Source organism: Myotis brandtii, unplaced genomic scaffold (assembly GCF_000412655.1).
Source record: "Myotis brandtii unplaced genomic scaffold, ASM41265v1 scaffold374, whole genome shotgun sequence".
In the NCBI taxonomy this organism is placed as follows: domain Eukaryota; kingdom Metazoa; phylum Chordata; class Mammalia; order Chiroptera; family Vespertilionidae; genus Myotis; species Myotis brandtii.
The window spans coordinates 5,814,406-5,841,711 of record NW_005364372.1 but is presented as its reverse complement, the minus strand read 5'-3'; the positions used below and the strand labels follow the sequence as shown (position 1 = coordinate 5,841,711).

Genomic DNA, 27,306 nt, shown 5'->3' with positions numbered 1-27,306 from the left:
AGGCAGCTGATCATGCTTCTCTCTCATCATTGATGTTTCTATCTCTCTCTCCTTCTCCCCTCCTCTCTAAAATCAATAAAAAATATATTTAAAAAATAAAAGTAAGAAAGTCAGTGTAAATATGGAGTAAAAGGCATCTCTAATGACTGCATGCACATAATTATACAATGTAATTAATATAGGGGAAATCATCAGTATTTAAGATGTACATATCAGTAGAAATTTGAAAGGATAGAAACTTGACTTAAAAAATAGTATCTGTATCAAAAGAATAATTAAATTCTTGCAATGGCTCCCTGTCTTTTTGAAGACTAACTTGGGCTTCACTAAAATAACTTCACTTTTATTAAGCTTTCCAGTCTTCTCTTAAATGCATTCAGAAAGATCAGAGACCTTTTAAAATGAGTAAAAATTATGTAATCTAAGGAGTATATTATATCTCATTTAGGAATCATGAGTAATGTTGAGGGCCAATAGTGAATATATTTAAAGAATCCCTACAATTTCTTACTGTTGTTTTCTGTTTGTTTTTATGTTTTGTTTTGTTTTTTAAGGCATGGAAAATTAGAACACAAGTCAATATCTAATGATGAGAGGAAAATTTTAAAGTAAAGAAATATAATTCTGAACCTTATCTATTAGTTTCATTACAGTGTGATTTACTAATTAACACAGAGAGAATAGTTCAAGATTTCTAAGTTCTCATTCCTTGGAGGATTAGCTCACACATGATTGTTTCTATTGATCTTTCATGCTTTTGTAAAAAGATTATATGAAGGCTATTATATTCCACTTACCTAGCCTTTTCTGTTTGGGCAATTTAAATATGACATGCATGAAAGTAAATTTTTATTTCACAAATATAAAACATTAATCCACTTTTATAACCCAAGCATCATATCCTACAAATTATGAGACATAAAAGACAACTTAAATATGCTACCACACACAACAGGGAGGGGAAGCAGGACAGAGGAACTTAGATAAACATTTCTTTAAACTCAGTAGGCAATTTTCTCTGTGTCCTTCATGCTACCAGTAGCTGACCAATGAATGCAGAATTTCTCTCTTTGATGAGTGTGGCAATTATTGTGGCCCCTTGCCTTAAACTGTCCTGGAGCTTCTGCTCATCCTGAAAAGAAAGGGTAAAACAATATTTTGGAAAGATGTCACATGCTAAATTTAGTAAAGAGTTACTTTAAAAATATATATTCATTTATTTAAATGTTTTCCCCAGCTTCATAGAGATATAACTGACACATAATTTTGTATAAGTTTAAGTGACACAACTCAATGATATATATATGTATGTATATATATGTATATATATACACACACAACTCAATGATATATATATATATATATACACACACACACACACACTAGAGGCCCAGTGCATGAATTCATGCACCTTGAAAGGAACTGTGGGCCTCAAGACTGTGGTGGGCACAGGGGCGGGTCTCGGCCCATCCTCCACACCCGGCCTGGCCCCTCCCACCACAGCCCCCAGTCCCCTGTCTGCCGGCAGCCCCACTCCCACCACCACTGCTCCCATGCACTGACAGCGCAGGCCCCGCTCGCACCCGTTGATGGTGCGGAGTAACTGGGGCTGGCACCGTCAGCAGGTGCAAGTGCCAGCTGCGGGTGTGAGCGGGGCCGGCACCAGCAGTAAGTGCGAGTGGTGGCTCCGGCGCCAGCAGTGGGTGTGAGAGGCGGCTGCCGGCCCTGATCGCCCCTCAGGAGCAGGGGGAGGCAGAGAAGCCCTGAAGGACGAGAGGGGGCCAGCACCTGCAGCAGGTGTGAGCGCCAGGCGGGACTGTGGCTCACAGGAGCAAAGAATTTTCAGTAACCACCAGAGGCTCGCCCCGATTACAGCAACCAGCACCCCACCTTGGTCTGGTGCCCCCACTCACCTGCTCCACCATCCGGCCACGGCCAACACCCGCTATGTTCTGTGCATGCCCCCTGGTGGTCAGTGCACGTCATAGCAACCAGTTGTTCCACCGTTCGGTCTATTTGCATATTAGGGTTTTATATATAGAGATACTAGCAGCCCAGTGCACAAATTGGTGAATGGGTAGGGTCCCTTGTCCTGGCCAGTGATCAGGGCCCATCGGGGGCAGGACCAGGCCGGCCAGGGAGGGAGGGGCTGCGGGAGGTTGGACGGCAGGGGGGAGGGGCCGATTGGGGAGGCTAGCTGGCGGGGAGGGACTGCAGCTGGGGCCGGCCAGGGGGAAAGTCCACAGGAGGTTGGCCAGCTGGGGGAGGGACCAGAGGACGTTGGTAGGCCGCAGGAGGTTGGCTGTGGGAGCACACTGACCACCAGGGGGCAGCTCTTGCGTTGAGTGTCTGCCCCCTGGTGGTCAGGGCATGTCATAGCAACTGGTTGACTGGTTGTTGGCGTCGTAAAGCAGGGGTCCTCAAACTACGGCCCGCGGGCCACAGGCGGCCCGCCGAAAACATTTATCCGGCCCGCCGGGTGTTTTTGCCGCCACTGCCTGTCCTGCTTAGCAGCCGACTTGTCCCAGGCCCGCAGTGCGCATGTGTGGAATGTCTGAGGGACAGTGAGCTGGACCCCTGTTTAAAAAGTTTGAGGACCTCTGTCATAAAGGTTGCTTAGGCTTTTATAATATAGATATTATCAAATTATGAAGAGAATAGTTACCACATCTATCACTTCATAGTTACCATTTGAACCGGGGGGCGGGGGGTGAGTATAAAAACATTTAAGGTCTACTCTCTTAGCAACTTTCAATTATACAATACAATATTGTTAACTATAATCACCATGCTGTACAATTCTCAGAACTTATTCACCTTGTAACTGGAATTTTGTACCGTTTGGCCACCATCTCCTCATTTCCTCCATCCCTCAGCTCCTGTTAAAGACCATTCTATTCTGTTTCTATGAGTTCAAGGAGCCACTGTTTAAGGTTGGCTACTCTCTGGCCTTGGAATTCTATGAAGCTCAGACCATAGCCACAGGCAGGGACTTGGTTTTCCCCAAATAAAGGAGAAATGCTTTTGCAAGCACCTTTCATTAAAGACAAAAATTATCTAATGAAGATCACTAGCAAAAAACTGATGCAATTTCAAATGCTAACAGTATGAAACAAAAGATCATCCTATCTAATAAAGAGGTAATATGCAAATTGACCATCACTCCAACACACAAGATGGCCGCCTCCATGTGGTCAAAGATGGCCAGCAGGGGAGGGCAGTTGTGGGCAATCATACACACCCACATTATTGTTAGTTCAAGTTCATGAAAAGACCTACTGTCCCCTCCCATTTCACTTTCTTATAGTCTGGAAATTGCAATCTTAACACATTGTGGACTAGTAGTTTTATTGCTAGCTTTACCCAATGGCCAGATCAGTTTCTATTGAACGAAAAAACATTTTAAATAAATGTTAAAGGCACGCTTTAAAATAAAATACCCATTGCATTTTGAAGTTACTTATTTACATGTTCTTACAAGCTAACATCTTTTTAAAGTATGATACTTTGTAAAACACTGTGTAATATGAAGCGAGAATTCTCGTGATCCGTCTTCAATGTGTTAACTGACTATGATCTTGGTCGATGTTAAGTACCCCTGACTGGCTGTTCTGATGTGAACATACCAAGCTAAGTAATGTCATCAGTAATAACTCAGATTAATTAAGAACAGGGAGACAGGAACATGGAGTTAGAGATACAGTGTAGAAGTTAGGGGCACAGACTCTAGAGCAGGGGTCCTCAAACTGCGGCCCACGGGCCACATGTGGCCCGCTGAAAACATTTATCCGGCCCGCCGGGTGTTTTTGCCGCCACTGCCTGTCCTGCTTAGCAGCCGACTTGTCCCAGGCCCGCAGTGCGCATGTGTGGAATGTCTGAGGGACAGTGAGCTGGACCCCTGTTTAAAAAGTTTGAGGACCTCTGTCATAAAGGTTGCTTAGGCTTTTATAATATAGATATTATCAAATTATGAAGAGAATAGTTACCACATCTATCACTTCATAGTTACCATTTGAACCGGGGGGCGGGGGGTGAGTATAAAAACATTTAAGGTCTACTCTCTTAGCAACTTTCAATTATACAATACAATATTGTTAACTATAATCACCATGCTGTACAATTCTCAGAACTTATTCACCTTGTAACTGGAATTTTGTACCGTTTGGCCACCATCTCCTCATTTCCTCCATCCCTCAGCTCCTGTTAAAGACCATTCTATTCTGTTTCTATGAGTTCAAGGAGCCACTGTTTAAGGTTGGCTACTCTCTGGCCTTGGAATTCTATGAAGCTCAGACCATAGCCACAGGCAGGGACTTGGTTTTCCCCAAATAAAGGAGAAATGCTTTTGCAAGCACCTTTCATTAAAGACAAAAATTATCTAATGAAGATCACTAGCAAAAAACTGATGCAATTTCAAATGCTAACAGTATGAAACAAAAGATCATCCTATCTAATAAAGAGGTAATATGCAAATTGACCATCACTCCAACACACAAGATGGCCGCCTCCATGTGGTCAAAGATGGCCAGCAGGGGAGGGCAGTTGTGGGCAATCAGGCCAGCAGGGGAGGGCAGTTAGAAGAAATCAGGCCTACAGGTGAGGACAGTGGGGGGGACCAGGCCAGCAGGGGAGAGCAGTTGGGGGCAACCAGGCCAGCAAGGGAGGGCAGTAGGTGGTGACCAGGCTGGCAGGGGAGGGCAGTTGGGGGCAACCAGGCTGGCAGGGGAGGGCAGTTAGGGGCGACCAGGCCGGCAGAGGGCAGTTAGCCAGCAGTCCTGGATTGTGAGAGGGATGTCCGATCCCACTGGGATAGGGCCTAAACAGGCAGTTGGACATCCCTCGAGGGGTCCAGATTGGAGAGGGTGCAGGCTGGGCTGAGGGACACACACCCCCGCACGAATTTCGTGCACTGGGCCTCTAGTCCTATATAATAAAATCCCAATATGCAAATTGTCTGAAAGGTGGAATGACTGGTCACTATGACGCGCACTGACCACCAGGGGGCAGACGCTCAATGCAGGAGCTGCCCCCTGGTGGTCAATGCACTCCCACAGGGGGAGTGCCACTCATCCAGAAGCCAGGCTCACGACTGGCGAGTGCAGCAGCGGTGGGGGTAGCCTCCACAGCAGCGCTAAGAACCCCTTGGGGGATGTCCAACTGGGAGAGGGTGCAAGCCGGGCTGAGAGACCCCTCCCCAGTGCACGAATGTCATGCACTGGGCCGCTAGTTTTCTTTTAATCCAATATCTGACCAACTTTGGCTCTTCACTGAAATTTGACTATTTCATTGATAATGCAAGCCTTTTCTTCATCTTGCTCCTGGGTGTCCTCCGACAGACTTATAAACTGTGAGTACTAGTGTGGGGGAAGGGAGGGGAACTGGGAAGGAAACTGGCTTTTTTGTAAATTAATAAAAGGAGTTTTAGGGATAAAATAAGCAGGTTTATGGAATTTTAGAAATAAAGAGGGTCCATGGGGGAGGAATGCATAGGTGAGGGCTTGGAGCCACCAGAAGGCATACATTCAGAGACTAAAAATGGTGCCACAGGATAAGGGGAGAGGAAGACATACATTCACAGAAGATAAGGAAAAGCCACAGAGTACAGACAGTCCTCAGGTTACATTGGACTCGACATATCTTGTTTCGTGGTTACGCTGCTATCTCCCATTTATTTATATAAAAAAAAGTATTGTCATTTCGACGTATGTACATATGTGCTTTATGTTTTTTATTACTTATTTACTACAAGTAAAAATCAGGAATTGTTATCTTTAAATTTTTTTTACTGTTTCACTTCATTACTGCTGTGTATGTGCTCCATGTGAGTGACGTAGGTGTTTATGTAGGTGGGTTCTGACTTAAGGCGAAAATCGCGTTACATCGCGCCGTAGGAATGGATCTCCCATGTAACCCGATGACCTACTGTATGGGGAAAAAGGAAACAAACTTTCACAGAGGATAGAGAAATGCCAACAAATGGCAGAAAGAGGAAAACAGATTTTCACAGGAGATAGAGAAATGTTATAAGGTAAGGGGGGGGGGGGAGAGAGAAACGGGGTACCACATGGGCTTTGGCCTTTGAAACTGATACTATTTAACAAAATAACCAATGAGGAGAGCTTGGGGGCCCTAAATTAATGAAGGTCCAATTAGAAAGGGTCAGGTTCAAACAAAGAACTACAGCATGTATAAACCGGAGACAAAGGGACACGAGGCAGGATTTTTTATTTTGCCCATTAGAGAGAGAGAGAGCAGGCATTTCCCATTTGGGGGTCTCTCCCCAGGAGATCTGCCCAGATGGAATTTGTATATGCTTCCAATAAACTTCTACATTTTTATTAAAGAAATCTGTTAGTCCACGAATTTATTCTTCATCATTGTGGGACAAGGACCCACGAGAAGACGTCTTACCCTGAACCCCATGTTTCAGTAAGATCAGGCAAATCTGTGAAATGAGTTATCTCACAAGTTGTTAAATGTTGTTTTGCCTTTGAAATCAGATTGCCTATTAAAATATATTTATTCTAATCATTTGGGCTTCTTGACAGTATGAAGAAGTGATACTATGAGGGGAAATGAAAAGTGGAAACAGCTAACATCTTTAAGGTGTCTGGGTGAAGAATTGTGCTAGGTTCCAAAAGTGGGATCTGGTAATCAGTCTCTGAACCTGGCATCAACCTTAATGCCTTACAACAAAGTGTCACCAGCACCTATTGCTTCTGCTTCCTTCATGTTTCTTGAATTAATATTCTCCCCTCAAACTGCCCCTGCCAGCATAATGTCTCCGCCCTGAATTACTGGAACAATCCCATAAACAATCTCTCTAAAGCAGTGGTTCTCAACCTTCCTAATGCCGCGACCCTTTAATACAGTTCCTCATGTTGTGGTGACCCCCAACCATAAATTTTCGTTGCTACTCCATAACTGTAATTTTGCTACTGTTATGAATTGTAATGTAAATATCTGATATGCAGGATGTATTTTCATTGTTACAAATTGAACATAATTAAAGCATAGTGATTAATCACAAAAACAATATGTAATTATATATGTGTTTTCTGATGGTCTTAGGCGACCCCTGTGAAAGGGTCGTTCGACCCCCAAAGAGGTCGCGACCCACAGGTTGAGAACCGCTGCTCTAAAGTCTTATACTGTGTTACCCTGTTTCTCACACAGCAGTCAAAATACTTATTTTAAAATATCAATCTGACCCCATCCCTTTCCTGCCTAAAATCCTCTGAAGGCTACTTCAAACTTCAGGATCAAGTCTGAACCATTTACCTGGTAAAGACAAGATCTTTTATCCTTCCAGCCTCTCCTTAAAAAAAACACTCAAATCTCCAGGCCACACACAACTGGTGAAGATTGCCCAAGCAAGCCTTTTCCCTAAGCTTCATCCCTTTGCACCAGCTCATCCCTTTGCCAGAAAAGCTTTCCCATTCCCTTCCCAGCTTAGCTGACCCGAGTTACTCTTTGTGGTTCCACCCACATATCAGTGACTCTTGAAATCGACCCTAACTCCTAGCCTCCAGCCAAATTTGGGTGAGACGAATCTGTTTCCACAGCTGTGAATTCCTCTAGCACACTGAATTCTAAATAGTCTTTTTAGTTGACCATTTATTTCACCACATGATGTTTCTTGATGTAAAGAATTTTTCATTTTATCTTTGAATATGAAACACTTAGCTCAATGCCTAACACATGGTTACACTCCATAAATTATAAGGAATTCAAAGCAAAGGAGGCTCTATGATAGAGATATCATCACTCTTTCAGTTTAACTCATTTGTTAACAATGACCACTATTTGGTTTCTTTGTTTACTCCTATTTGCATGTTTAGCCAGAAGCTTTGGCGGTAGTACAAAGAAGAATATTCTCCAAGCTTTACCACTGCCACCATGCCTGGCCCTCAGTTTCTCATCTATGAGGATGGTGGTGAGAGACCACCTCTGTTAAGCTACTCTTTTCATCAACTTCCTGGATCTGGTTCTAAGGGGTGAAGCTGGGAAGGACACACAAGGGGCTGAATGGTGGCTACTTGGCTTCTTGCATGTGGGTTTTAAGGACATTTCAATATTGGATTTCAAATGCTGTACTGGCTTCCAAATATCACAAGACCTAAATCACATAAAAACAAATAATTCTAAAGCCAAATATGTTTGGGCTTAAAATGTGATTCACTTATATGCCACATCACTCATGAACAAAGCAATAAGTATTCTCAAACTGAATAAGATACAAGCCATATATTTGTCACTCTTGATTAATTAATTACAGTGTCACTGGGTTCATAATGCACATCTACTCCCAAATCTCATTTATTAAATTAAAACATAAAACAGATGATGCTAATTAAAATTTCCCCTTGGAAAATAAGCAGAAAAAGGCTATCTGTGTAGCCTCTTTGAAACCAGCTTATACTTGTCAAAATGAAAGCAGCACACTAACAAATGAAGGAGGAGGAAAAATCTATTTAAGATTGTAGGGCTAGAAAAATAACATTTCCATATCTTGAAAAAAATTTTCTATGCTCATTTTCATAGCTCCATCACTTACATATCTTTAGCTAATTAAGAATTTAAGTAGGAATATTCCTTAAAATTCATTTACTTCTGCATATTTTATAGGCATCATTTGGAAAGATTAGAATTTAGTGAGAATTTAGTGGAACCTGTTATTCCACTGCATATTTGTTTTCCCTGTCTGCCTCATCTCTATTGATCATTTCATCCTTAAAAAATATGGAAATTTAAAAAGTGATTAAATAAAATGGTGTGATACACAAAATTCTAGTGGATACAAAGATCAGATAGTCAAGCAATTATGGATTGCAAACTCATCTCACAAGTCCATATGTCTATAAAAGTACTGATGACACAGGTTGAAAAAATGCACATTCAAATAGGTCTTTTAAAAAAGTATTTCTTGATGCCTGTGGGTATCCAAAACTGTCATTAACCCTTAGCCAGGATGGAGAGTGAAAAGGCATTACAGGTGGTCATTTTATTATCATTCACACATATCCTATATAATAAAAGGCTAATATGCAAATCAACCGAACGACCGTTCAGAAAGACCAGTCGCTATGATGCGCACTGACCACCAGGGGGCAGATGCTCAATGCAGGAGCTGCCCCCTGGTAGTCAGTGCGCTCCCACAGTGGGAGCGCCGCTCAGCCAGAAGCCCTGAGCCAGGCTCACAGCTGGCGAGCGCAGCGGTGGTGGCAGGAGCCTCTCCCACCTCCGCGGCAGTGCTAAGGATGTCTGACTGACGGCTTAGGCCTGCACCCTTGGGGAAGCGGGCCTAAGCTGTCAGTCAGACATCCCCCAAGGGCTCCCAGACTGCAAGAAGGCGCAGGCTGGGCTGAGTGACCCCCCCCAAGTGCATGTATTTCGTGCACTGGACCTCTAGTGTATGAATAAGTATATATACGTGAATGCCTTTGTGTGTTCCAAATATCATGTAATATAAATGTTTAATGTTAACACCAAGGAAGCAAGGTAAACCTGAACAATGGAAAATCATGTTGATGATGTGCACTCTTGATATGATGGGATGCAAATGGCATTCACCTTTGTGGTCTTCCTCCCCAAAACCTGTAACCCCAGTCTAAATCATGAGAAAACCATCAGATGAATTCCAATAGAGGGGCCTCCCACAATATATCTGTCCAGTACTTCTCAAAACTGTCAAGATCATCAAAAACAAGGGAAATCTGGGAAACTGTCACAGCCAAGAGGAACCTAAGAAGACCTGACAACAAAAGTCATATGGTATCCAGGAATAAAAAAAAAAAAAGAAAAAAAGAAAGAAAGAAAAGAAACAACATTAGGTAAAACTAAGGAAATCTGAACAAACTCTGGACTGTAGTTGTTAATAGGGGAAACTGGGTGCAGGCCAGATATGAACTCGGTATGATCGTCTCAATATTTCCGTGAATCTAAAAAACAAATTGCATTATTTTTCAAAAAAGGTATGTGTTTAATTGCAGAGTCTAGAATAAACAAGAAATATTTGGGGAACAAGAAATTATGATTAACTTTTATTGTGGCATGGAAGCTAGACTTTCCAAAGGTATTGCAGGAAAAGTGGGTACTCAAATTCCCATAGTAAGAAGTAAAGAAAAAATTACCTAAATTAAATTTATCAGCACTTTATTTACCATCTGTAACTCTAGCAATTTCTAGGCTTCAGATTTACCTTGATTTCTACTCACCAGCCATAAAGAGCACTAGCTATAAACATGGCACAACAATGTTTACACACCCATGCATAAAAATCCAGCATTTGTTGAATTTAAAGAAAAACAGGAATATCTTTAATGATATGTGTTAAAGTCTGCATTGTTGCTATAATTGCAATTACTTATTTTATATTATCACTAGAAGCCTGGTGCACGAATTTGTGCACATTGAAAGGAAATTAATTAGAAATATTTTAATATTGCTATTTGCCCTTTCTCTATAATAGAAGTGTCAACCAAATTCACGACGGACAATGACAGATGTGGAAACACATGTGTGTGATTGGTGCCAGATATATATATATATATATATATATATACCCATATACACACACATATGTTTTATTATTGATAGTATTACAGATATCTCCCATTTCCCCCCCTTTACACCCTTCATCCCAAACCCTACCCATCCCTCCAGGTCTTTAACACCCTTTTGTACATGCCCATAGGCTACACATATAAATATATAAGTCCTTTAGTTTATCTCTTCTCATCCCACAACCCCAGATCAAGGTATATCAGTCTGTTCCATGACTTCATGATTAGGTCTTATTTTATTGGTTAATTCATTTTGTTCATTGCATTCCACAAATAAGTGAGGTCATATGATATTTGTCTTTCCAGACTGGCTTATTTCACTTAGCATAATATTCTCCAAGTTTATCCATGCTGTCTCAAAGGGTAAGAGACTCCTCTTCTTTACAGCTGCATAGTACTCCATTGTGTGAATGTTTCACAGCTTCTTTATCCACTCATCTACTGATGGGCATTGGGCTTTTTCCAAATCTTTGCTGTCTATAATCTACACTAATAAAAGAGAAACATGGTAATTAGCGTAGGACCGCTACCCTTCCCATTGGCTAATCAGCATATCCTTATGCAAATTAACTGTCAGCCAAGATGGCGGCCGGCAGCCATGCACTGAAGCGAGCAGGGAGGCTTGCTTGCTCCAGTGACTGCGGACTCCAACTTTCCCCGCATAACTTGCCGGCCTCTCAGCTGCAACTCTAAGCAACTATGTACTATGTTGCAAATAAGAAGCTAAACAAAACCCCAGAAACCACTGTCTCTGGATCTGTTTTTGTTCATCAGTTTATGTTGTTCATTATATTCCATAAATGAGTGAGATCATGTGATATTTATCTTTCTCTGACTGGCTTATTTCACTTAGTGTAATGCTCTCCAGTTCCATCCATGCTGTTGCAAATGGTAAGAATTTCTTCTTTTTTACCACAGCATAGTATTCCATTGTGTAGATGTACCACAGTTTTTTAATCCACTCATCTGCTGATGGGCACTTAGGCTGTTTCCAAACCTTAGCTATGGTAAATAGTGCCGCTATGAACATAGGGGTACATATATCCTTTCTCGCTGGTGTTTCTAGTTTCTTGGGATATATTCCTAGAAGTGGGATCACTGGGTCAAATGGGAGTTCCATTTTTAGTTTTTTGAGGAAACACCATACTAAGGCCCATGAAAGAATCATAAGAACAATTTACAAGGTCTCAGCTTTCTGCTGACAGAAGATGGAGAATGACAGCAGCACCTCCACAATTCAGAGCAGCTCCTCCTTTCTTTCCTCCCCACCACCCAACTCACAATTTGGATAAGGAAAGTCTGCAGTTCCAGAAGCAAATGACTAAGAAGTTGTACCTTGCAAGTGTGTACAAACAGTCACTTTCCTATAAAGCCCATGTCTTCAGAATTCTTACTTACTGTCCCTTTCAATATTCTCAAATGACACCTTTGGCAAAACTGTTACCAGTATACATAAACTCAAAAAACTCTTTAAAAGTATTTTAAAACATTAAATGCTATCATTGTACCACACAGGTCTCAGTACTTGAATGAAAGAGGTGTAAACAAATGATGGTATTATTTTACATATGATTTTATATGATAACAAATCAAATTTAGTTCTCTGAATACAAATGATGGCATGCTGTTAGAATCACATTTATGTGGATTTTCTAGAACACTGTCTTAAAGAATAGCAGGAAGAGCTATGACATCATTGTTGTCCAAATCTTTATAGACAACCGGAAAGGAAATCTTAGAGATAATCATCTTCTATACATATCATACCTAAAGAACACAATGAACTTCAATTGTAACTCAGTTAAAAGGAAAACTATAAAGGAAAATATATGTATATATATTTAGGCTTCAGATGTCTCAAGGGATTACACAGCCCTTCTTGAAGGGTAAACTTTAGGATGTCTCAGTAAATTCCATGCCGAAAGCCTAATTAAATTCTTATGAGCTACAAAGCTGTCCTGAAATTCAGATGCTTATATTTTGATATAAATATTCTTCTTCCTTCCATCCTTGTTTTGGTGAACTCATGCAAAAATCACCTAAGTGCCACAAAATTTCAAACACTCTATATAAACAAACAAAAGTATATATAGAGAGATCTACAAATATCGATATCTATCTATACAATATACAATTACAAAAGCCCTAAATTGTAGACTTTATAAGCATTTTAACAGTTTTGTTATATTTATAAAATAATGAATTTCAAATTTAAAAAATCTATACATTTTGCTGATTTGGAAGAGGAAAAAATCTAATGGTAACACACTGTCCCCTGGTGGAGATGAAAATAAATGTTTGGTGTTTGTAAATTTCCCAAGTTGCAGGAAAATGCAGTCTACCTGTTGACAGAATTTGAGGAAAACAAAACAGTCTTTTCCAAATGAAAGCATTTTCCTCCTGCTCATTTGAAAGAACTATGACCTAAAATCTCAATAATAAAGTACTCGTGAAAATGCACTTGGGTTTACTTATGAACTCATGGGAGTTTTCATCTCCTTTATTCTCTGTGCTTAGCACAATGCCTTGTCCATACTGTAGATGCTCAATCAGTATGTGTGGAATGAGGGAATTAAGAAAAAAATCATTGGTCAATAAAACTCTGGGAGGCAGCACTGTGACTTTGTTAAATAGGAAAGACCTGAACCGATGCAGTGCAAAGAGCCAGAGTATAGTGGGGTAAAACACAGGCAGCCAAAAGCACCAGACGTCTGGCCTGAGAAACAAGCAGTTCATTCTTGTGTCAATTATTCCTAGATCTGGGACTTGTCACACTGTCATGCTTTATTTTCTTACATCATTCATAATATAAATTCCACAACTTAATGAAGTTGAAAGAGCGATCTCATACACATTGTCCCTTATAATTAACAAAACTGTTTTGATCTTACACAACTCACCCCACAGTTACCACGTCCTGTGAGTTTTCTATTGTGACATCCTTCACCAGTCATACCCTGCCCACTCTAAGTCCACATCCACACCATCCTGGAGCTGGATTCCCCGAGGATGCCCTCACTGACTACTTCTCTTTGCATTTGGCTACTGCTCTAACCTCATTACAACAACCATTTTCATTATATCAAACCCATGTTACTTTGAGCACAAACTTTATCTTAGCATTCGAGGCCATCCACAAACAACCTAATCAACTCCTCTAACCACAGTTCTCACTCTAGGATTATGCCATCCTGGTATAATCCCTGTTATTCCTTTTCCAGTCAAAATGTTTCTCAATAACTTGCTTTCTATTCACATTGATTTTCAAACACTTACCTGTGACAACTTCCCTGTACAAAATCATTTATTTTACTGAACATCAGATATTTTCACTGTCATGGTCTCACAATTCCTTAGTAAATATTTTTCTTAGGTTCACATATACATACCTTATTTTCTTAGCTAAATTGTAGATAGCAAAAGACAACTCTTTTGACTTCAATTGTAACTCAAAGTACTATGCTCATAGTAGGTACTCAATAAATATTCACTAACTGGATTAATTTGCTAATCAATTCTATAAAGATCTGACTTTATATATAACTATTAAGACATCTTTGAAACATTAAAGTTTTTAGATAAAGGATATATCATTATAAAATAAAGAAAAAACACACGTATCTATTCTTAGAAACTAGAACGATGTCAAAAGCTAGAATTTTGTGCTACGTGATTCCCTCTTCTGTGAAAGAATGCCTGGTCTGCAAGATAGGCGTAAGAGACACTGGTAAATTTACACTAATATACCCAAGTATGGGGGATAAAGGCAGACGATGAGGTGGCGTTCTCTTAGATGAGGTGTCTACACAAGAAGAAAAACCACATACTATGCGTTGGAGGGTAATGGGTACTGTTTTTGTAATGCAGGAGAAATGATAATAAGGGCAGAAAGATTACTCAGAAAAGTTTCTTTTTGAGCGGATGGCCCAGATGTTAGTAGAAAAACTTGATAATTTCTCCTGAAGCAGAAAGACTGGTTAATTTCCCCCCATAAAATATAGTTTCAATTTTTAAATTACAAACTTAATGCAAATAATTAAATTGAGTGATTCAAACATATCTTCCTGATAGCAACATGTGTGTGTGTGTGAGAAAGAGTGGAGAGAGAGAGGAAGTTTCTGTTAGAATAATTTTGAGCAGTGAAAAAAAGAAAAAAGATATCTGGTTAACTACCTTTAAACTCTTATATGTTGGTTAAATGGATGAGTAGCTAGTATTCAAAGTCTTAATCTCAGAATCCCACAGAAAAGTGTTTACCATTAAATTAAAAGTTCACTTTCTGATAGTGCCTTTGGTGGTCCGGATTTGTCTTGTTTCTTTCTTTTTATTTTATTTTATATTTTATTTATTTTTTTACAGAGAGGAAGGGAGAGGGATAGAGAGTTAGAAACATCGACAAGAGAGAAACATCAATCAGCTGCCTCCTGCACACTCCCCACTGGGCATGTGCCCGCATCCAAGGTGCATGCCCTTGACCAGAATCAAACCTGGGACCCTTAAGGATTTGTCTTGTTTCAACAATGTCTGGAAGGAACAGACCTAAGGACACCCCTTCTTCCAGCCTCAGACCACTCTCCTGTGTCTTATCCAGTCACCACTTTCAGAACCATCTCCGAGACCAGCCGACACACCGTTTTTTTCCTACTTTAACCATGAGCTCCCAAATTCATTCAGAATTATTCCATTGAGGTGGAGGCTGCAGTCAATCACCTGCCCAATCTGCATCTGCAGGCCTCCCACACCTACCTCTCTCTGGGCTTCTATTTCAACCGTGACGATGTGGCTCTCAAGGGTGTGGGCCACTGCTCCCGCGAGTTGGCCTAGAAGGCCCAGGAAAAGTGCAAGGGTGCTGAGCATCTCTTAAAGTTGCAAAACCAGCGCGGTGGCCGCATTCTCTTCCAGGACATGCTGAAGCCTTTCCACAGTGAGTGGGTAAAACTCAGGATGCCAGGGAAGCTGCCATGGCCTTGGAGAGGAACCTGAACCAGGCCTTCTTGGAGCTGCCTACCCTGGGTTCTACCCGCGCAGAGCTCAGCTCCGTGACTTCCGGGAGAACCGCTTCCTGGGTGAGGAGGTGAAACTCATCAGGAAGATGGGCAACACCTGACTCACCTCCTCAGGCAGCTGGTCCCCAGGCTGAGCTGGACAAGTACCTCTTCGAAAGGCTCACCCCAAGCACGACTAGGAGCCTTTGGAGCCCAGAGGCCTTTGGGGGGCCCTCTGCATCCCCTGGTGTCTGGCTTTTACCTGAGCTTCTCCCCCAAATTACTAGCCATTCTTTTAACCAAACTTAAGCCCTCTTCCATTCATTGGGCCAAATAAAACAATAAAGCTTTTTTCAGGAAAAAAAAAAAGTTCATTTCCTTCCAAAAAGGAGGCTTTAATTGCAACCTAAAAAAAAAAGAGTTCTATTCTGACCAGACTGGTGCTGGTCAGTCTTAACTAGCAAAAGACTAGTCTGGCAAAACTTCCTCCTAGAATTGAGGCAGAAACAGGTCCTTTTCATGGAGAAGGCCACAGACGGTAGATTACCCGTAGTGCTTTTTCCCAATAAGGAGTAAAAAAAAATATCAGCAGATATGTGAAACAACTTTCTAAGTGGAAAGAACTTTCTAGAATCTTCAGAATTAAATATCTTCTCTGAAATAAGACTACAAAATGAAGACAACATATTAGATGTTTTCTGATTTTTAGTCTCAGAAAGATTCAAGAGAGTGATTCAATCATAGAAGTATACACAAAGTAGGAATAATTTTATGTCACAAAATATTTCATGTAGATATTAAATAAATGTATTTGAATTAAAAACCTCATTTGAGATGGTGTAAACCTGCTCTGTTGACACAAAGATGAATTGGATAAATAGAAGATAGACTTAAAAATGTCTAGAACTCAGAAGAATAAAGAAGTGAAAATAGTATGAGAAAGTTCAAGGTGTTAATTAAAAAACTAAATTATACAAGGGAAACCTGGGGAGAAATCACAATACATATTACAGAAGTCATTATAAATAAAATGCAGAAGGAAATTCCCTGATGAGAATAAAGATCAGAGTCTACAGATAAACAGGTGTCATTTAGTGCTTTACAAAATTACTAATAGACACTCAAAAAGAAGCCATATTCAGATGATATATTCAAATTTAAATATAAAAATTCAACAGCTTCTAGCAGACAATACAGATTACTTTGATTAAATAAGAATGGCTGATGTGTAACTTTTCTGGAATGCTAAATACCACCAAAAAATGAGATTTAAGAAAAAGATTATCTAAGAATCTAGGCTAACTGACAGGACAAAGTGAAAACATTGTGGAATATGCAAAGGTGCATATGAGTGAAATATGCAATGAGTGCATACCCATTAGTCGAGCATTTCTTTAAAAAAAACTATTTAAATGTTTACTGTATCTAACAGTGAAATTAGTGAGAAAAAAAGTGGAGACTATTTTCAATGACTTTATTTTAGGAACTCAGCTACTACCAGGCTATAAACTATATATTAAGATGTAAAGAAACAGTCATAAGAGTTTTATTCCCTTATGAAATATGTAGTCAGCCAATTCAGATAAAGGCATAAATGCATTCATAATTACAAGTTAAGAAGGAACAACAAACCAATTTAACATCAAAAATAAATCCAGCATTAGAATTTTCATGCACAAAATATTTTTTAATATATTTTATTGATTTTTTACAGAGAGGAAGGGAGAGAGATAGAGAGTTAGAAATATCGATGAGAGAGAAACATCGATCAGCTGCCTCCTGCACACCCCTTACTGGGGATGTGCCTGCAACCAAGGTACATGCCCTTTCCCAGAATCGAACCCGGGCCCCCTCAGTCCACAGGCTGACGCTCTATCCACTGAGCCAAACTGGTCAGGGTGCACACAAAATATTTTTAAAACTATCTAAAAGACATCTAATTAAGCAAACATGAAATCACAAAAATGATGAAGCAAGACTAGACTTTAAAAATAAATATAGTCAGGCCAGCATGGTTCAGTAGTTGAGCATCGACCTATGAACCAGGATGTCATGGTTTGATTCTGGGTCAGGGCACATGCCTAGGTTGTGGGCTCGATCCCCAGTGTGGGGTGTGCAGGAGGCAGCCAATCAATGATTCTCTTTCATCATTGATGTTTCTATCTCCCTCTCTCTTCCTCTCTGAAATCAATAAAAATATATTTTAAAAATAAATAAATAAATACAGATTTTACAAAAGAAAAACATTGCTGAATTTAAGCCAAGAAGAAAATCTCAAAATATGGGTCAAACAACAAATTAGACAAAGCTGAAAAGAGAATTACTGAAACTGAAGACAGACTTGAAGAAATTACATAGAATGCATATCAGAGGAAACAAGGAACAGAAAACAAAAGAGATTTGGCAGATATGATAAGAATTTCTATATGTATTTAATTAAAAGCCCAGAAATATAGAATGGAAAAATAATAAAGAAGTTATTGCTAAAAAATATCCAGAAGAAGTTGTCAAATACATGAATTCATTCATAAAGGAAATCCAATGAATTCCATGATGGCAAAACAAAAACAAAAACAAAAAAACAACCCAAACTCAGCAAGTAGACAAATTAGGAAAACTGATACAAAGAGACAGTATTAATGCAGCTAGAGAGAAGAGACCAATAGAGGACTAACCATTAGACTTACAACAGTCTTTTCCATAGCAACAATGACAGTAAGAACACAATGACAATTTGCAAAGTGCTAATCACAAAATGCAAAAACTCACTCTCTGTAAAATATATATTTTTATATATACAGGGGTGGGCAGAAGTAGACTTCAGTTATAATATAAATAATAAAATAATTAATAAATAAGTAACAATATAAGAATAAACTGTCCCACATGCTCACAACTATAAACTTACTTTTGCCCTACCCTTTATGTATCAACCTCAAATGCTTACACCCTTCTACAAACACTATGAAGAATGAAGATAGAATATGGGCTTTCTCAGATAAACAAAACATAAAAGTATTCCTAAAAATACCCTCACACTAAAGGAGATACTCAAGTGCACAAGAAAAATGAATTTTAAATGGAAGTTCTAATAGGGTAAAATAAAGAAGTGCATTAAAATAAATACATACATCTTTAAAAAGGCACCATTTCCAAAAATAATCAAACTAACATTTAAATACAAGGGTATTTAATATAACAACAGAAAAATATTTGATAAGAACAGCAGCATAAAATGTGAAAGGTGAATAATCAAAATGTTCCAAAACCCATGAAATTGTTGAGAATATAATTAAATGTTAATTTTAGATGTTTGCATAAATAGGCAGTCATATTTCAAAACACATCTAAATGTCTAACAATAGAAAAAAATAGAGTAAAAAAAAAACAAAAAACAATTAAAGCCAATGGCAGTTCCCTCACTACTTTCTCCAAAAGTTGTATCAAACAACAAGAGGAGTAAACAAAACTACATAGACACACACACAGAATACCACCAAATTTCTCATGCCTGTCACAAAAGGCAACATAAGGCAGGCTGAGAAGAACTTGGAAAGAAGGAAGAGGGGAACTACGGATGAGTGTAAAGTCAATCTTAAACCATCATCAAAAAGAGTAAGCCTGCCTTAAGTGTGAAAACATCAGTGTGGATGTATAACTAGAATGACCAATGGAAAGTGACTTTAAGTGGCAGTCTCCTGCTGGCAGAGAAAAACACAAAAAGGAAGAGAGAAGCAATCTCTGGCAATTTAGTGGTAAAGGGGAAAAGAAGAAAGAGAAAAAAATATATGGAGTTCCAAAATGCAAAGGCAAACTATAAAGTTGGAGGGCACACAACTCCTTCCATCACCACTGAAAAAGAAAAATTAACTAAAGAAGCTGGGTTTTGCTACATTGACAGAAGAGGGCGGCATTGAATTAGGTATCCTGTAAACTAGCCAAATACACACACACACATAGAAAAATAGGTGAGAACTTAGTACAACTATACAGAGAATTACACAAATGAAAAAAAAATCAACCACTTCTATTAATGAACTACTTTCCACATCCCTCCCCCCAAAAAGAAACATAAAACAATCAATAAAATAAATAAAGCAGAAAAAACTCCAAACTGGATAGACTTTTTGCATAGTTTTGACTTCCAGACCAATGTTAACATTTCAGACATTCCAAAAAATAAGACAACCAAAATGGAGGGATAATCCAAAATTGATTACTTAGAACATCAAATAAACTCAAATATATTATAAATAACCAGACAGAAGAGGAAAAGGAAATAACTAACCTAATTAACTTTGTAAAATAGTATTTTGATTCTATACTTTACGACAAAAATCTGTATCATACTCTAATAAGTAAATTTGTTATCCCAGAGATATGGATCAGCAATTCTGAAATTACATTTATGTGTATTCCAGGATTGAACAAGTAAATACACTGTTGATAATGAAAGCCAGATTCCACATTGTTGGAAAAAGAGATTACATATAAGGAAAAGGAAAGCCTAGAAATGTTGAATTGGAAACAGAGATTCCAGTACAAGCTTGTGGTTTACTTTAGATAAATGGTAGGTTAAACATAAACACACACATATAGAAAGAGAAGTAAGTGTATACATATACATATTTTCCCTAGCAATATCTGCTGAAAGGGCTAACAAACAAAGATACTCTGGGAGCAATGAGCACCCTTATTGCCCAGCTCTTGGTTTCTAAATACCATTATCTAATAAAAGAAATTTTGGTTCCTTGGAGAAATTGCTGATTATAAGGCTGGGAGATAAAAAAGAACAAGATGAGCCTAAAACATCTTTTGGTGCCAAAAAGTAAGGAGGTGCTCAAAACCTGTTGAGAACATTTTGAAATACAACAGAAGGTAACATGAAGGGGCTTCCAATGACCAAATCTGACACAATTGGAGCAACAAAAATAATGAAATTTTAAGCAGACCTATGAAATAAAATTAATAGCTATACATCCATCTATATATATAAAAGCCTAAGCGACCACTATGACCGGATAACCGGATGACCGGCAGGTAGTTATGAAGCGCACTGACCACTGGGGGCAGACGCTCAACACAGGAGCTGCCCCTTGGTGGTCAGTGTGCTCCCATGGCCAACCTCCCACAGCCGGCTAACTTCCCGCAGTCTCTCCCCCCAGCCAGTCGGCAACCTACCACTGCCCCTCCCCTCCACCGCTGGCCCCGATTGGGACTGGGCGAGATAGCCCTGATCGGCCCCAATTGCCAGCCAGGCTGAGGGACCCCACCTATGCATGAATTCGTGCACTGGGCCTCTAGTAGATGGATAAAAGAGAAAGAAAGAGAGACAGAAAGCATGAGTGTTAGAAGAAAATAGCTCTTCCTTATTGTAGAATTCCAGTTAATAATTTTTGAAAGAAGGGTGGAAACAGAAAATCACCATTTGACAAGCACTACCATATAATTGTTTCTAGCAAGAACCATCAATACACACTAAAATTAACTTGTGAAACTATGTTAATTACTGTTATATTTATGTAGTCTTAAGGTAACCCCCACTAGATATTTATTATTTATAAAAGAAAAAATCGTAAGTTTTCAGTGAATACACCTGGCAGGCACCACCTTAACTAAGGTATCATAATTAACATCAGCAGTAGTGAGACACATGGACATCATGTAAGCCCTGATATAATGCACTGAGAAGAATACATTACTTCTATAGTGATCTTGCCAAGAATGCATAGTCTGGATTTATTCATCAAACAAACTTAAATTGAGAGACATTATATAATATTACAGGCCAATATTTATCAAAAGTGCAAGGCCATCAAGACAAAGACTGATGATGTGTCCCTGATTAAATGACACTAAAAAGAGATGACAACAAAATGCAACATGTGTTCCAGGATTGGATCCTGGACCGGAAAAAAGGTAACAGTGGGAAAATTGACAAAATGTAATAAGATTTGTAGACTAGATAATAGTGTCTCATCAATGTTAATTTCCAGATTTTGATACTGTTATGATGTAGGATTTAATATTGAGGATTCTGGATCAAGGCTATACAGAAATTCTTTGTAATATTTTTGAATTTCACATTTTATACAAAGTCAACACAATACACATTGATTAAATCATAAATGATTTGAGGTTAATAAGAAAGGAAAAGGTAAATATGCAGGTGAAATTTAAGAAATAATCAGCAGTAGTATGAAACAGAGTTATACCTTACAAAATCACTAGGGGGAAAAGTAAAGAAAATATAACATACACCATGAGATAAATTCTATTACTTAGAAACTTAAACTAAGGGAGATTGAATAACTTGTCCAAAGCCTTATAGATAGTGAATGAAAAAACAGACTTGAAACCAAAATCAGAATCCAAAGCGTCCAAGCACTTAACAACACTAGGGACATTCTTATCTAAGAAAACATGCTTCTAAATGACTATATCCAGTAATTGTCTTGCGTAGTTTAATATCAAATTTAAAAATATAATTCTTGTTGGGATATTTAAAAGGCTCAGCAGCAAAATAAAATTTACTAATTTATGTTTAATGACATGAATACAAAGATGAGAGAACTCAAATCTCTTGGGTCAAGAATAATAAAATCTCTATTTGTAAGTAATTGGGACATTGATTCCAGAATTTGTGACATTCAGAAAAAAGGTAAAGGCAAGCACTTTTCAGTGACTACATTTTAAAAAAGGAGTTCTGTAAAACAGATGTATGGAACATAAAGCAAAAATGTATTGAGTCAAAATGCCATTTTCCTTTATAGTTTATATGGTCAGACATACACATTGCAAAGGTAAGCAGGAAGCCTGTCAGTTTCAGGAACTGTCCCGCCCTAAAAAAGAAGTCATAGGGAACAACAAATCCCAGAGTCAAGTTGCTGAAGCAAAGGCAAAAATAAAAACTCAAACCAAAACATACATTGATTTGACTGTCATGGTTGGTTGGGTTTGGCATGATCCCTGGCAGGCTCTGTTTTACATTGAGAAATGATGAACGTTGGCTTTCTCTGCCGACATGTTTGCAGTGAGGTGTAGAACATAGGAAAGGCTAAGCAACATTTTAATGATTGCTCCAGCATTATAATAAACTGAAAAAGATCTGGGAGAGCACAAATAAGCAGCACATTAGAAATCTCCTGTGGCACCCTGGAAACCTTACAAAGGAAACGCTAACATGTTTTCCATTCACTCAGCCTAAAGCACAATTCTCCAGTTTCCTGGATATACTAATTTCATAAAGAATAATTGAAGTGTCATATAGAACACACACAATCAAAAGGAAAAGAAGGGCTACAAAAATCTTTCTTCCTTTTAATTGTTGATTCATTCTGATTGGGATTGGATGGCTTTTCAAAGACAAATAAATGCCTGCTGGCTATTAAATAATTAAAATGCTAGCAAAGAGGAGTAATAATTACAAAAAAAGGGTGTCTGGATTACACACATATCCAATGAAAAGAGTGAGAGATACTAGTGAATACTGAACACTGAGTCATAAAAGCAAAAAAAAAAAAAATTGATAATCTTTATAGGAATGTATTAAAGATAAGACATTTAAAAGTAAACCCAAGTTCAGCAACAAAAAGGACTTACAAGTAATTGCATACATCATTCTTGTGAAAAAAATAGAGTCCTATCATAGAATGAAATGTTTATTTCTATAATTTGAAATATGAAAAGAAAACATGTACTAAGACATATAGCCGGCTCAGATTTGTTTTGCTTGGATTTAAGTACTTTACTTGGAAATAAGTTCTCATCATTTCAGCACAAAAACATATACTTACAGAGACTACCTATAAAGACTAGAGCTTACAGTGGCATTCTTCATTGTTAAAAGTAAGCCTTGTGAAGTTTAGGAAAAGAAAGGCAGGGCAGGTTTGCCCAATCATCATGGAAGAACCCTTTGGGTTTGTTCATGTTCTTGATAATCAATAGTGAAGGAACATCCTGATTTACAATAATTATTTTCATTCTGAGGTAACAATGTCTTGTCAATCCCTTTATAGCATGTTACCTTTCTACCTTTAACTAATTATGTGGTGGATAGAAGAAATAAAGTGGTTGTTTTACAACGGAAGCAAAATAGGTTTGGTTAGTCAAACAGTAAAAGTTCCTTGTTCTTCACTAGGAACACTTTAGGCATAGAATTTTTAGAGAACACAAGACATTGGAAAGAGTTTTTTATATCTCATAACATTAGTTTGGTTGCTTATAATAAGCTTATTAATCCAAAAAAGGAAGTTATGGGTAGGTTGTAAATATAATCGATAAATGCTATATTTAAATATGCTCGCCGAAACCGGTTTGGCTCAGTGGATAGAGCGTCAGCCTGTGGACTGAGGGGTCCCGGGTTCGATTCCGGTCAAGGGCATGTACCTGGGTTGCGGGCACATCCCCAGTGGGGGATATGCAGGAGGCAGCTGATCGATGTTTCTCTCTCATCGATGTTTCTGGCTCTTTATCTCTCTCCCTTCCTCTCTGTAAAAAATCAATAAAATATATTTTAAAAAAAATATGCTTAACATTTAAACACTCTAAGGAATGACACTAAGCTTTTAAGTATTTATTCTTCTTCCCTTAGTAACAACATAATTAGCTGTCATTTCCTTCAGTCTGATATGTCACTAATTTCTAAGGCACACAGTTTGCTATAAAACAGCAAAAAATACGCTTAAGTTATAGAAGATGAATATCGAATACAGATGAACCATATGAAACTCAAATTTCAGATAAGTCCTAAGGCAAACTATGTTAGATTCATGAATAGTTATCTTGTTTGACAAAAAATAAGATTAAGAAACCCCAGTAGCTTAGGGCTCTGTCTAGCAATACCCATTTTTACCTGGACCACAGAGGCCAAGGATATTTTTTTTAAATAACTGTTTTATAGATTTTAGCAGAGGATCACCCAACATGTTAGGCCACCAATAAAGATCACGTGATGATGATGATGATGAACTCTAAAATATCAACTGAGTGCCGAATTGTGTGCTGGAGAGACACGGGAAGAAGTCATAATGAAGTCTTGAAAATGTCAGGTAAATCACTGGCATTTTCAAATTAAGAAATAGGTAGAGAGAGTAATTATTTTTAAATATAAAGTGAGGGAGACCTTGAGTAAAGTAATGAGGATAAGATCTATATGTCTCAAATACATAATAAAGAAAGGTTATACAGAATTCCCTTATTGATTCAATTCTAGTTGCAGTTATGAAAAAATACTACTCAAAAAAGGGTTTTAGAGGAGAAAGTATATGTTTTAATAAGGTGAGGGGAGGTGTGAAAAGAGAGGTTGAGAGGATGATTTCTTCAAATGAAACCTAAGTCTACAGAGAACAACAGTCAATAACTTTAAGAACCTTTTCTTACATTTTAACAGACAGGTAAAAATAAAAATAGAAGTGACACAGAAATGGTCTGAGAAGATGACCAATTCTGATATTCCTAAATTTGCTTTTGTAAATTATGAATGAACTAGAGGCCCGATGCACGAAATTTGTGCAAGAATAGGCCTTCCTTTCTCCAGGTGCCGGCATCCAGCTTCCCTCTGGCACCCAGCAGGGACCCGGGCTTCCCTCTGGCTGCCGGCAGGCACCTGGAACCCAAGATTCCCTCGCAGCCCAGGCTTCGTCCAGAAGGTCATCCGGAAGGATGTTTGGTCTAATTAGCATATTACACTTTTATTATTATAGATTGCAGCCAGACCAAACAAAAATTTACCAGTCAAAATATTAGCAATGTCCCTAAAATGTTGTGAAAAATTAAATCTAATCATAAAGCAAAGGTATCGATGAGAGGTTCCATATTTAAGTGTATACTACATCAAACTTTTCTGATCAGAAAAGAATAATTTTGTAGTATGATTACTGACTAATATGACTGCTTTAGAGTCTCGATTTTTATATTTAATTTCCCTAAAATGGAACAGATGATTAAAATGGTAAATAAATACCAATAAGTGTCCCTGGTCTAACTCAAAACCATTTTATTCCAATATACTTAAGCAAAGAGGGAGAATTTTCTGCCTTTTGATGATCATGTTTTTATCATTATGGTTGGGTGTTCTTGAAAATGTTCACAACAAAACAGAAAATCTGTAAAAGAATGTTTTAAATAGGCATAATTTCAAATGCACGGCCAGAAGGTTTTAATAAATTTAAACAAGTATAGTGTCAAGCAAAAGGTTAACATATACCTCTGTGAAGATCTCTGTTTGACGGGTCCTTGAATAGTTTGTGGTTAGGTAAGACTTTGTTACATAAACTATATATTGAGCTTTATGCCTTGTAATTATGTTAAGTGTTATTTGTGAAAGTTCCTTCAACATATTTGAAATTGTGCTTCCTCAGCTGGCAGCAATTACAGATTCAGAGACCACCAGAAATAATTCTTCAGTCCCTTTTGGGATCCACAAGCTTGTTTGAACACTGAAGCAAGGGTACGGGAACATTCCACTCAGATAATGAATAAGGCCAGAGAGAAGGTTATTCTTTTCCATGAAGAAGAAAACGCTGCTCATAAATGATTCAAAAGCCAAAAGAGAAATGATAATTCTACCAACATATGCAACTTTGTCTGAAATCAGAGCCATCCTATGCAGGATTTTGAACTTTGAAAGTAACAGCTCACACAAGTTACTGACTACTTCTTGCCCAGTCAGTACATTCATCTAACAAAGCAATTTCCATATGAGCAACCACAAACATTTCTGGCTTTGGTTGTTAATCTCCCATGAAAAACTATTTCCATACTATTTTTAACTTATATATGGTAGTGATTATCTGTTTATCTCTGAAGCATGAAAACTCTTACAGTGCCCTTTATAATGTATTTATACCATTTTCCCTCCCATGTCCTTGGCAGATGGAAGTATTCACATCTTCCTCCCAGGAACAAAAGTTGAGAAGCACATTGCTTTTCTTTTAAAACTGGTTCCTCTTTGTCTCCCAGATTCTCACACTAGTAGGTCCACTTCTCACTAGCTTTTCAATTTCAACTTCTGAGATAAAAAATGCAATTGTGTGATACTTGAAGACAATTGATATTGAAAAGTAGGTTTGAGCAAGTGTAATTCATAATTCACCTTGACCATATGTTTATAAAATTAAGTATTAAATATTTTAATAGAAATTAGGACTTGAATTTAAAAAGCATGGGAATCCTTTCAAGATATTTAAATAGAGATATAAATTAGTATTTCTTACACACATTTTAACAAATGTTTTAAATTAACTACCTTAGTACACTTAATATCCATATAATATGAATATTCTTTTATCTTTACAGATGAGAAAAATAAACTTTAGAAAAATTACATATCTCATATTAGTTTAGAAACCAAATAAGTGATAGTTGTGGGTATTGAATCCAGTTCCATCTAAATTTCAAAAATAACTTCTTCTATGATTCTGTGCTCTATCCTTTCTGAAGTTCAAGAAGGACTGAATTACCAACTTGATAGACTTCAAATATGTAAAACCTAAAACAGAGTTACAAATTGATGCTACCAATTGCAAAACTACACATGGACTTTATTCTTAAGGAACTCATAGTTGAGTGTTGGAGACAAACATTTTAATTTCCATGTTGTCTTTTAGAGCTGTGTCTCTTGCATCAATTACATGGAACATCAGCATAACACAGACAAGCTTTCATGGAAAAAATGGATATCCATTGTCTATTTGGGTAGAGTAAGAGAAAAGTAGTGGAAAGGTATATAATATATGTAATTATATTAATATTGT

At 38.1% G+C, this 27,306-nt stretch overlaps 1 protein-coding gene across 1 annotated transcript in view; it reads right to left on the bottom strand.

Moving 5' to 3' along the window:
- Positions 1 to 836: 836 nt before the first annotated feature.
- Positions 837 to 27,306, bottom strand: part of ISPD (isoprenoid synthase domain containing) — a 149,890-nt gene continuing 123,420 nt past the window's right edge. The window contains exon 10 of the mRNA XM_014544616.1: positions 837 to 1,132. Within this exon, the coding sequence (XP_014400102.1) occupies positions 1,028 to 1,132 (105 nt within the window). The 3' untranslated portion in view covers positions 837 to 1,027. The remainder of the gene's footprint in view (positions 1,133 to 27,306) is intronic.